We start from the raw sequence: 12,463 nt of genomic DNA on the forward strand, positions 1-12,463 counted from the left end.
TTGGCGGACGGTTTTGCTAGAGGAGGGGTCGGTTTTGCAGCAGAGCAGCAATATCGGCCTCCAGTAACCAAAGCAGCAGTGCTCACACTTGCGGCCCCCCAGTCCCCAAAAGCTAGTCCAACAACATTTCCAGGGCTGCTTTGAGGTCCCAATCTGGCTCTGTAATCACTTGACATGGATTTTGACTTAAGATACTCAGACATGCACTGTTAATAGTTTATCCACCGCTGCTTCCTGAGCTGAAAGAACCACCACCCTCCATGGCATTTGCTGGTCATCTGATGCTCTTCTATGACCAGTCTCAGGGTCTGTCAACAGCTGTTGCTGTCCTCCTATTACACATTGTAGTATTTCTCTCAACGCAAATCCGTTTCATGCTCTCCACCTTCGTCCCATTTCACTTCTAACCAGATACTCACACAGACTCCCCTGGCAGATGTCTGTCCGCGTCGCTCCGCCGATGATAAACTGAGGGTTCCTGGAGATTTCCTGTGAAAGAAGAAAAACAGAAGTGTCAGCAAGTACCTGCATGGATCAGAATTAAACTTTCAAACAATCAGCACGATTTACACTTCATCATTGATTTAGCTAACTATTTGAGATGTTAATGTTAATGTTAGTTGGGATTTGTTAAGCGCTCGTACGCCCGGAGGCTTCATGGCGCTGTAGAAGGAGCCAAACAAGACAGTCAAAGGATAAGCAGTGCTATCAGTAGTAAGCTTGAGAAAACAACCAGGTCTTCAGAGATTGCCTAAAGCTGAGGATGTTATCATTCTGCTTTATATGAAGAGGAAGAGAATTCCAGAGTACAGCAGCTTGATGGTCGAAGCAGCTGCCTCCGAGGCGTTTCCTTTTGAATGGAGGAACAATCAAAAGTGATTTGTAGGTGGATCGAAGGTGACGGGAGGGGCAATATTTTTTGAAAAGATCTCTGATAAAAGAAGGGCCAGAGTCGTTCAGAGAACGGAACAGAATACACCCAGCCTTAAAGGCCACACGTTGCTCAACTGGCAACCAGTGTAGTTGCTTAAGGCCAGGTCTGATGGATTGCCTCCTGGATATATTCAGCAGTAGCCTGGCAGCTTGGTTCTGAACAAGCTGGAGGCGTTTAAGCTCACCAATTTGGAGGCCGAGGTAAAGACTGTTAGAGAAATCCAGCCTGGACAGAACCAAGGAGAGGACAATCTGTGTAAGGGCTGCTGAAGAGAAAAAGCGAGCAATTTTTCTTATTTTCTTCAGTTGAAAAATGCTGGAAGATACCACCGCTCCAACCTGTCTTTTTAGCGAGAGATCCTCGCTGATAAAAATGCCTAGGCTTTTAACCACGGAAGATTTAGTGGGGGGGGCTCCCATGTTAGTGGGCCAGAAGTTAGGGTTCCAGCTTAGTGGGCTCTGTCCGGGCAGGACCAGCTCGGTCTTGCCCGGGTTGAGCTTCAGATGATTGCAGCTCATCCAACTCAATATGTGGGACATAGTTCTTTGGAATACGTCCACTGAGTCAATGTTGTTAAGAGGGAAGATGAGCTGCAAATCATCCGCATAATTGAAGATGGTTACATTAGCAAAAGGGGGCGTAAGTAAACATTAAAAAGAAGGGGAGATAACGAGGAACCTTGTGGTACCCCGCAGGTGGTGGGTATAATGGGAGCGGAGAAGGAGCCGAGTCTGACCGATTGTGTGCGGTCCGAGATGAAAGAGCGGATCCAGCTCAATGCGGGGCCCCTGAGACCTGCCTGCTCGACACGGTCGACCAAGATGGTGTGGTCGACCGTGCAGCGGACCCCGTAGGAGGGCAGCCCCTCGTAGTACATTTGAGGGAGCCGGGCAGCAGGACCCTGGGGGCGGTGCGGGCAGGCCGCCGGTGAAGGGGCGTGGGTTCCAGGTATAAAGGGCTCCCCCTCCTCACCTGCGTCCTCTTTGCCGCTGCTCCCCCCGCCAGGCAGGTCACGGAAGAAGGCAGGTTGCCTCCAGGCCTCCATTTGCTAAGCCAATAGGTAGCCTCCCCCCCTTCTCCATCCAGGGCTAGGATCCACCTCCCTTACATCTATTTATATATATATATATATATATATATATATATACGTCAGCTCCACTGGCTAAGAGTGGAGAGCAGGATCAAATTCAAAGCTTTGTGCATTGCCTATAAGGCCATCCATCAGACTGGACCGAAGTTCCTAAAGGAGGCATTTCAGGTGTACATTCCTAAAAAGAACCTACGATCAGCAGCAAGCTATCAACTGTCTGTACCCCGCACAAGAACGGCAACATGGGGTGACAGACGATTTTTGGTAGCAACTCCAATATTGTGTAACTCACTCCCCTTAGACATTAAAACTGCGCCAACCCTGATTAGCTTCCGCAAGGCTCTGAAGACCTGGCTCTTCAATCAATAATATTATTAATATTAACCAACTGGCAAAAAGAGCTTATAGCTTCTTTCTTATAATATTGTGTCCTGACCACTGTATCTTGGAGTATCTCATTGCGCCTAGACACCTCAGGGTAGTAGTGCGCATTAAAAATTCCATAAATAAATAATAAATAAATAAATAAATATTCAGTCGATTCGATCCTACGCCGCTTGATGACTCTGGTTCTGGTGGATGACTGACCGGCGGTGAGTGTAGCGCTACTCCCTCTTCTTGGAGGTCGAGCAGGGCTGGGCGGCCCGCTTATCCACGGGCCGCTGAGGAGGTGGGGGTAAACAGGTCGGTACCCCCCTTCGCCTACTCCCTCTTCTTGGAGGTCGAGCAGGGCTAGGCGGCCGCTGAGGAGGTGGGGGGTAAATGGGTTGGTACACGTCGGTGTTCGGGGTAGGGAGGACCCTTAAAGGCGATCTTCTCAGTCGCACTTGCAGGGGGATTGGGCAGGCCTCATGTGCGGGCAGGCAAAAGTGCGTTAGCGGCGGAAATGCACAAAAAGCAATTTCTGGTCGCGTGGCGTGCCCAGCTCCCCCCTCCCCCACCCACCCCCTACAGGCTTGGCGTGCCCAGCACCCCCCATCAGTGCGGTCGGGTCGGCGCATGGAGGGGCGTGTTTTGTTTGCCTACCTGCCCGTTCCCAAGCCGTAGAACGAGCCCGTGAGGTGTCGGCCGGGTTCGTGCGGGTCGGGACCCGGGGGGACATGGGCATGCTTTGATTCCTTTGACTACCCCGGCCCATTTAACAGGTGCCGTAGCACGAGGCGTTGGTAGGCAGGCAGGCCTGGTCAGACAGTCGTGTCCAGCCCAGGTACTCCCTCCCCCCCATCCACCCCTAGGCTTCTGCCATCGGCCTCACTGTGGGCGGGTCAGCGCGTGTTGTCCGGCCCATTCCCAAGCATTATTGTTTAGTTATTGGTTGCTCCCCCAGCCACAGTGGCCCGTTCCCAAGAATTGCGACTTTGTTTAATTATTGTCACCTCACAGCCACAGCTGCGTATGCCACGCGCCTGATATTGATATCAGTGGCGCTCGGCGTTTGTACAGTTTGGCCAATCGTGCGGGCCTTTAAAGCACCCAGCTAATGACTGTAATATTTACAGATACAGCACTCCAGAGCTGCATGTGAATAATGTTTTTTAAACTTTGTAAATGTTTTCTGCTGGTAGCCTTTTAGAATCTCTCATTCCGGTGGCAGTGGCAAGGTGCGGGGCGATGCAACCTTCGGGGGCCATTAGAATTAATTTGTTTACTGAATTGGTATTCATAAGTTACATGACAAGAGCTCGGGTGTTGAATAACAAAAATTCACCCCTAAGTGGTGTCATTGGCCGGGAAAAAGTGACGCCGGGAGCATGCTGTGAAACATCGTGAATTCACACTCTCAATTTTTTGGGTGCCTGGTTAGATGCAGGGATTTTGGAAGTATTAACGAACAAAGCAACACCTGGTTTTAGCTGCTTCAGCACGGCTCCCGAATACAGCCTGCCTGTTACCACTTTTCACGTAATTTGCCTTGCGCCTTTTCAACACGGCTCCTGAATAAAGGCTGCCGCGTGTCTATCACCACTTTTCACATTAATTGTCTCGCGCATATTATCTGCGCAACCCGGCTGCCCGTAACCACGTGCTCCTGTTAAACCCCCGGACCCCGGTACCCGCGAATCAGCGAAGATGCGTGTACCCCCCGGAGCCAGGCGTGCTCCAGGACATTGTATCTACGCGCATGTATTATATTTAATTTCATCGGTTTTAAGCGGAGTAACCGACAATGCAGCCACACGTAATTATTGAGTTAGCGGCTTGGGGACCGGTTATGTTACACCAACCCCCCCGCCCAGTTTATACCATGCCTGTCCCAGGTGGGGGATGCTCTCTGTTTATAACCAATTGTTATACCCGCTCCTTTCCGATTATTGTTCAATTTATAACCCTGCACTGATCAGTTTAATATTATTCGGGCTGTTGTCAGCCCTGTTGGTTTGGTGGCCGTGATTCCCGCCGTATTCCATACAAAGTACTATGCCACAATTACAGAGCAACAGTTACTGGGCTCCCAGGCCGAGCAGTACTCACGCATCAATTTGCCTTTCAGACCGACGTCGCGCCCGAAGTATTCTGCGAAAGCATATCCGCAAACGCAAGGTAATGGAATAACAACAGCCTGCCAACAGTTCTGAGTGCATGAGAGGAACTTTAAAGGGCAACACGTTCATTTCAAGCAACAAGCTTGTTAAGATCAAAGTATGCATTAATGTCCACGCTCACGCCCTGAGGAGCGCAGGTGGTAATCAGTGTTCCCTATTACAGGCAGGGGGAACTAGCGACCAGCAGGACCACAGGAGCAAAGGGTGACTCGCGCTGTGAAGTGGTAAGTGTGATGCCCAATATAGGGTGATAAGTTAGACAGATTAACTACCGGGGTGGGGGGGGGGGTCGGCATATAACACCAGCTGCTCTAGGGAAAGTTAAAGTGAATGCTTATATGTACCTTTTACCACAGTAGAGCCAGAGTGAAGGACGTCTGCCGGAAATAGCGTTCGCTGCATAGCAAAGGAAAGGACGGTGCGACGACAAGTGGGGCAATATTTCGATGGTCAGGAGCAAGAAGTAAGTTGATCTCTGGCAAAGGAACGGGCACTTAAAATAGGGGTAGTCAAACGGCCACAAAGAAAGGGGGTAGTCACCCAGCACATCACGATTCCCCTCCGTTTATTGCAGAAGGATGGTAGTCAATGTACATTTATCTTGCAGATAGAGGCGGGACGGGATCACGATGTCTGAGCAGAGTTCCCCAGCGCTCTTCTCTACGTACCAAGATGAGGGAACAGATTTGGGACCATCCTCGGAGGCACAGGCAGCAACTTTTCTTCAGCTCGTGAAAACAAATGGCATGGCATGGGCAACGGAGCTGCTTAATGCCAGCAACACCGACTCGGGGTGTCACAGTGACATTTTAGCTATAGAGGAGGATGATACAGAAGGGTCAGGACACCCCAGGGCGTCCAAGAGGGTTAGAATTGCCACAAACAAAGAATTCCCCCCACCAGCGAAAAGCAAAGGTGGGGCCAAGACGACGGTAGCACAGATACATGACGCGCCCGGAACGTCAGGCAATCGTAAATCTTCACAACCCACGGTGGATTACGCCACAAAAAGCGATCTGGGTAAGATCATGTTCACATTGCAAACTTTTATGACTGAAATGAAGGAAAGCGTATCAAACTTGGGAAAGGGGGGCGAGGGGCCGGCCAAGGTATGGGGATCAGGGGGGTCAGCCCCTAGATTACCCGTGCCGACCACCCCGGCCACAGTGCCCCCCCCCCGCCACCGGTCCCGCTGGCTCCTGCTGTGCCGGTTCCAGATAACAATTACACAGCAGATGTAACAGGGCCGGTACCCCCGCAGGCTCCATTGGTACCCGATTCTCCAGTACCTGCGCCATCACCTATACCAATACCGCAAAATACTATTCCCTCCCCCTCCTCAACCCCTCTAACTCCTCTGATGGCAGCCACGCCACCGCTCACGGCAGCAATACCTGCGCCTACACCGACAACGCCAACTAGCGAGGAGGAGGAAGTAGTGTTAGATGCACCCCTGCTGTCAGGGCGCTCATCCTTGTCATGGGAAGTCCCACTGGCGGCAAAAGAACTGATCTGGAAGAGAGAGTTCATCGATATTTTTTCACTGCTCATGCTGGGCCAACAGGGCACAGATCTGCGCAGGGCAGGGCTAAAAGAGGATGAAAAAAGGTGAAGTTTCAACAATGGGCGGAGAAAACAATTGACACATGGTTAGAGGCTTTAGCGATTTTATCGTCTGTAATAATGGAAACATTTTCAGATCAGGGACCTGCTCTGGTGCAATATGGCAGACTAATTCACAACGAGGTGAAAAAGTGGGGGCGTGGGATGGTTAAACTATGACAGAGAGTTCAGAAAGAAGATGTCCAAATGCCCCAAAATGCGTTGGGATCACAAGGAGGTGCAACTTTGGATGGACTATATGGGGTCCAGGGAGCTGCAGGGAGCAGGGACAGGTGGCAAGGTGCAGTACGCGCAAGCAGAGTCAACAGAAAAAAGTTACACGCAACAACAGCGGCGCAATGAGCAAGGGAACACAACATTTCAGAGTGGTCACCAAGGGGAGGGGGCAGAAAAGGGGAGGTGGTAGAACACAGCCCGGAACTTGCAGGTTATTCAACAGTGGACATTGCCACTGGGGGAGAACCTGCAAGTTCACACATGCATGCAGCAATTGCGCAGGGCAACATTAGGCTGGAGCATGCAGGAACAACAAAGGACAGACACAGAGAGGGCAACACGGAGGGAGGGGGGGGCCCCGGGCAGGCCAACTAACATCATGGCGCACCCCCGCCAATCGCCCCCACCCCCAGACATGGCTTCCCCCCCTCTAACACCGCGCGACCTGATCCAGGCACACGCCTCCCCCCACCCCACATCCTGCCTCCAGCGACACAGGCTGTAGCAGTGAAGGGGCCCTCACCAATTAGATTGGACAACTTGATTCCCTTGCTTAACAAATATCCCAACAGGATTGACGGGAGGCTGCTACTTGGGGGTTTTGCTGAAGGTTTCGTGATACCGTATATAGGAATCCAACAAGCATGAGATGCAGATAACCTAAAATCCGCTAAAGAAAGACCAGAGGTAGTGAGAGCTAAGGTCTTCAAGGAGATTGAATTAGGTAGGGTAGCGGGTCCCTTGCCTGAGCCCCCCCTCGAGCACTTCGTATTTTCCCCTCTGGGTATAGTTCCAAAAAAAGAACCTGGGTCATTCAGACTGATACGTCACCTGTCATACCTGAGGGTGATTCCGTCAACCACAACTTGGCAGAAGGAGTTTGTTCAGTTTCATACTGCTCATTTGACGTAGCAATGAATTTGGTAAGACGGGCTGGCAAAGGGACTTGGTTAGCCAAAGCAGACATAGAATCGGCCTTCGGCCTACTGCCGGTACACCCAAGCAGCCAGCACCTGTTGGGCTTCAGGTTAGAACAGAAGTACTACTATGACAGGTGCATGCCAATGGGTTGCTCGCTATCTTGTGCATTTTTTGAGGCTTTTAGCACTTTCCTGCAGTGGGTACTGGAGGCTACAGAAGGGGTGTTAAGCATGACGCACTACCTAGACGATTCCTTGTTTGTAGGGAGCAAAGACTCGCAAGACTGCGGGAATGCATTAGATAAATTCCAAAAAGTTACCAGGCCTCTAGGTGTGCTGCTGGCCCCTGAGAAGACAGTAGGACCAGCGCAAGTATTTAACTTTCTTGGGAGTGGAGATGGACACCAGGGCAGGTGAAGCCAGACTCCCAGCGGACAAGGTCAGCGAGCTGGCGACACTAATTCAGACAATGCTGGGACAAGAGAAAGTGTCATTGGAGGATATACAGAGTTTACATGGCAGACTAAGTTTTGCTACCAAAGTGATCCCCACTGGCAGGGCGTTTGCGCGCAGGTTAGCCAGGGCAGCTGCCAAGATAAAAAGGAAACATCATAAAGTAAGGTTCAGCAACGGGGTGAAAGAGGACCTACGGATTTGGGGGGAATTCTTTGAGCAATTCAATGGCTCTGTAATATGGAGAGCCCCCTGGACCACCAGCCAGGAACTGATACTGTTTACCGATGCATCAGGTAGGGAAGGTTTTGGCGCAAATCTTGACAGGGAGTGGTGCACGGAGAAATGGCCAAACACATGGAGGAAGAAAAAATGGCCAACATAACAGTCTTGGAATTATTCCCCATCGTGGTGGCTTTCCACCTCTGGCCGGCAATGCTATCAGCTAGGAGGGTGGTCCTGTGGTCCGACAACCTGGCTGTAGTACAAGCAATTAACACACAGTCTGCTAGCTGCGCACTCGTATTGTGCCTGCTCAGGGAGCTAGTTAAGGTATGCCTATACAACAACGTAGAGTGTAGAGCTAGACACATTCCAGGGTCACTAAACACTGCTGCTGACGCTCTCTCCCGTTTTCATTGGCAGCGTTTCCGGGAGGCATGGCCAAGAGCGAGGGAAGAGATGACACCTTTCCCGGCCTGGCTCTGGCACCTGCTGCGGTGGCGCAGCGCATTACAGAGCTAGGTGAACTGGCATTGGCACCCCGACAATGAGGAGGTACCAGTCTTGCGTGGAAAAATTCTGTGGAATCATGGGCCTGTGGGAACAAGCAAATTACAACAGGGTCGACAGGGTGCAGGCGTCATGATTTGGGCTAAAGATGGAGGGAAGAGTCACTCCTGGATGGCGGGCCACCTAGCGGCCATTGGGCACCATGCCAGGTTATTAGGTCAGGAAAACCCCACCGCTTCTTTCACAACCAGGGCGGCTCTCAAAGGTTGGGCCACAATAGTGCCCAAGTCTCCTGACTCCCGGGCTCCCATTTACTATGAGACTCTCCAAGGAATGATAAAAGCCCTCCCTTCAGTCGCCCAGTCCGGGTACGAAGCAAAACTCTTTGCCGCCACTTTTAGTTTAGCATTCTTTGGGGCTTTCAGAATAGGTGAAATTGTAGCGGGGTCCAAGACGGAGACCACCCCCAAGGCTTTACTGATGTAGGACGTACGCCTGTCCTCAGAATCTCTAGAGATCTTTTTACGATTTTCATAAATGGATCAAAAAGGAAAAGGGAGGGGGATCTCACTGCACCGCTTGGGGAACGACAGGTATTGCCCGGTAGCACTGCTGGCCGCCTTCTTAGCCATACGACTACTATCCGATGGTCTATTACTTCTACACCTGGATGGGTCCCCAGTCACTAAATACCAGGTGGAACACGTGATGCAGGGCTGCCTTTTCAGGGCAGGGTACACGTTAAAAAGTGTTAAGTACAGCTCCCATACATTTAGGATTGGGGCGGCCACAACTGCATTCAAGGAAGGGTTACCCGCAGAGGAGGTCAAGAAGGTGGGGCGGTGGAACTCAAACTGCTACAAAACCTATGTACGACCAGTAAGTGTGATTCACCCCTTCACCGAAAGCAATGCAGGGAGCGGTTAGACGGGATAAAATGTTGATATGAATATGTGCCGCTGAAAAAGGGCGTCTGTAATTTGTGTGAAGTGTGGAATAAAGTGTGGAATAAACTAAGTTCTCTAATTTGTGTGAAGTGTGGAATAAAGTGTGAATAAACTAAGTTTGCCAATCACTGTGTTTTGTTCCATGCACGAATGTGTGGGTGATGGGGCACTCCTATGTCCCAAGAACTGCAAGATGGGTGAAAGCAGTTCCGTGGAAACATGGTTTCAGCAACACCATTATATCCTGGTTTGGAGTGCCGGGAATGGACTGGGCTGATCTAGTAGGAACACTGCGCAGAACTTTAAGGAAGGGTAGACCACGGCCCAACATCTTAGTGGTGCACCTGGGGGGGAATGATTTAGCAACGATAGGGAAGAGGTGCCTGTTACAGGAAATGAGGGTAGACTTAAGCAGCGAGCTGGGCCCTTGCGGCATCTGGTGGTCAGATATAACACCTAGACCCATATGGCATGGAGCTAGATTGCAAGAAGCACTGGAACTAGCCCACAGGCGAGGAAATGCGCCCATGAGGAAATTTACGGAAATGCGGGGGTTGGGTTTTATTAGGCACGGCCTGCTGCATGCGAAATCTATAGGTTGCTGGGACTCAGACGGGGTCCACTGGTCCAAGGTAGGCATGGTGATATTCTTGCTAGACCTAGGGGAAGCGCTAAAAGTAGCAGGATGTAGGTAGAAATAGTGGTGGGGGCTCTGGGTGCAGCGCAAGCCACACCCAGGGCTGTGGAGGAATTACAGGGTGATGCCACGACAGGAAGGCGCAGAAACAGGAACTGAAGCCTCCAGGATAAGCACACGCGTGCATAAGTCATACATGCTCTAAGGGGTCCTTCTTGGGAACTTGGAGTACGACGGCGCCCCGTTAGTCCTTAGGGCGGTTGTAAACCTGAGCAACCAGGGGCTTGCCATATTTAGCTCCGCCAGGCTGGAGAAGGTGTGAGTCACTCTCCCTTGTTCAGTGGGCGGAGTTATGGTGGACGTTAGGTTCACCGGTGGGAGTGTAAGTGCTCCCAGGGTACATCACCGGGCTATGGCCGCTGGTGAAATTTTGGCTAAACTTCAGGTGTCCAGCAACTAGGCGTTGCGGGGCGGGTAGGGATCGCCTGTAAGTTAACCCACATTTAATTTGTGTTATAAATAAACCTGCAACTAAATCTTCCAAACATCACTGTGTTTGTGTCTTTTGTAATGTGTGGGTTGCTGTCGGGGGCGGCGTAACGATAAAAGTACTATGCAGGATGCCCGCGGTCCCTGCAGGGGACCCCGTATGAGGGCAGCCCCTCGTAGTACATTTGAGGGAGCCGGGCAGCAGGACCCTGGGGGCGGCGCAGGCAGGCCTCCGGTGAAGGGGCGTGGGTTCCAGGTATAAAGGGCTCCCCCTCCTCACCTGCGTCCTCTTTGCCGCTGCTCCCCCCGCCAGGCAGGTCATGGAAGAAGGCAGGTTGCCTCCAGGCCTCCAATTGCTAGGCCCATAGATAGCCTCCCCCCCCCCTTTCTCCATCCAGGGCTCGGATCCACCTCCCTTACATCTATTCCCCTCCCTACCGCTCACCCGGAATAAGGGTGTGCAGTGGGGGGGGACTGTCATATCATCTGTCTTATGTTGCAGGAGGAGTTACAGGGCGATCCCACGACAGGAAGGCACAGGAACTGAAGCCTCCAGGATAAGAACACGCGTGCATAAGTCATACATGCTCTAAGGGGTCCTTCTTGGGAACTTGGAGTACGAAGGCGCCCCGTTAGTCCTTAGGGCGGTTGTAAACCTAAGCAACCAGGGGGTTGCCATATTTAGCTCCACCAGGCTGGAGAAGGTGTGAGTCACTCCCCCTTGTTCAGTGGGCGGAGTTATGGTGGACGTTAGGTTCACCGGTGGGAGTGTAAGTGCTCCCAGGGTACATCACCGGGCTATGGCCGCTGGTGAAATTTTGGCTAAACTTCAGGTGCCCAGCAACTAGGCGTTGCGGGGCGGGTAGGGATCGCCTGTAAGTTAACCCACCTTTTATTTGTGTTAGAAATGAACCTGCAACTCAATTTTCCAAACATCACTGTGTTTGTGTCTTTTGTAATGTGGGGGTTGCTGTCGGGGACGGCGTAACGATAAAAGTACTACACAGGTTGGTGTGCGTTTTTCTCCGTCCCAGGCAGAGCTGGACTCACTCAGCGAGGCGTATGCATCGGTTCCTCAACAGGCTCGCGGGGACTGACAAATGTTGGTGGGGTCTCTCACGTGACAGGCTTCATATTCAGATTGCAAGAGACCGCTGACCCTGACATGCCTTTAGGGTCAAGAAACCAGACCAGTCACACACACACGTGTGGCTTTATGCAGAGATTTCATACGAGGCAGTTTCTGAGGGGAGGGGGCAGGGTAGTCAGCCGCAAGTGAGACGGAGACCAGCGTATATAGGACTTTGTCCCATCCCCACTTGCCTTTCAGAGGCACAGCATGACATATGACACTCTCTCTGCCCATCAGGCAGTGAGGGCCAGACCCCTGCCCACGGACCGCCCAGCTGTTTCGGGTTGAGGTCCAGGGGACTGGTATTCATCCATGTTCTCTGGTGCACACAAGTGCTTTTAGCTGTATCTGCGGCCGTACCTCGGTTGCACGGCTAGCAGTCTTGTGAGAAAAGGTGCAAACGTGCCCGACGCCTGGTTGCTTGTGGTCGAGTATGGTGCTCCCGAGAAGTTCTGCATGTGCTGGCTGGTACCTTGAAAGCACCTTGTGCAAAACGCAGGAGGGTTCACATTCCAAAGTCTCAACAACACGAGAGAAACATGTGACTGCACTGCAGGCTACTGCAAAACAGAGTGCTCCCTTGAAGCGTGCCCGTACTCGCTGCACGCCTGCAGAGAACGGGGACTGGGGGGGTGTATCGAGGCTGCCCCCCTCTCACTGGCGAGAGTGGGAGGGTAAGGGGTAAGCAGACGCTAACAGTCTGAGAGGAAGGTAGCGGGTGGCACTGTGGAAGTTTAGCACGGCTTG

The 12,463-nt window shown here is 51.9% G+C and overlaps 1 protein-coding gene across 3 annotated transcripts in view; it reads right to left on the reverse strand.

Annotated features, from left to right (window-relative positions):
• Positions 1–12,463, reverse strand: part of LOC147706804 (calpain-1 catalytic subunit-like) — an 815,105-nt gene that overhangs the window by 674,163 nt on the left and 128,479 nt on the right. For all 3 annotated transcript variants that reach the window (XM_086925934.1, XM_086925935.1, XM_086925933.1), the window contains exon 2: positions 420–489. In XM_086925934.1, the coding sequence (XP_086782060.1) occupies positions 420–489 (70 nt within the window). The remainder of the gene's footprint in view (positions 1–419; positions 490–12,463) is intronic.

The sequence above is a fragment of the Lissotriton vulgaris genome, chromosome 6 (assembly GCF_964263255.1).
Source record: "Lissotriton vulgaris chromosome 6, aLisVul1.2, whole genome shotgun sequence".
Taxonomy (NCBI): domain Eukaryota; kingdom Metazoa; phylum Chordata; class Amphibia; order Caudata; family Salamandridae; genus Lissotriton; species Lissotriton vulgaris.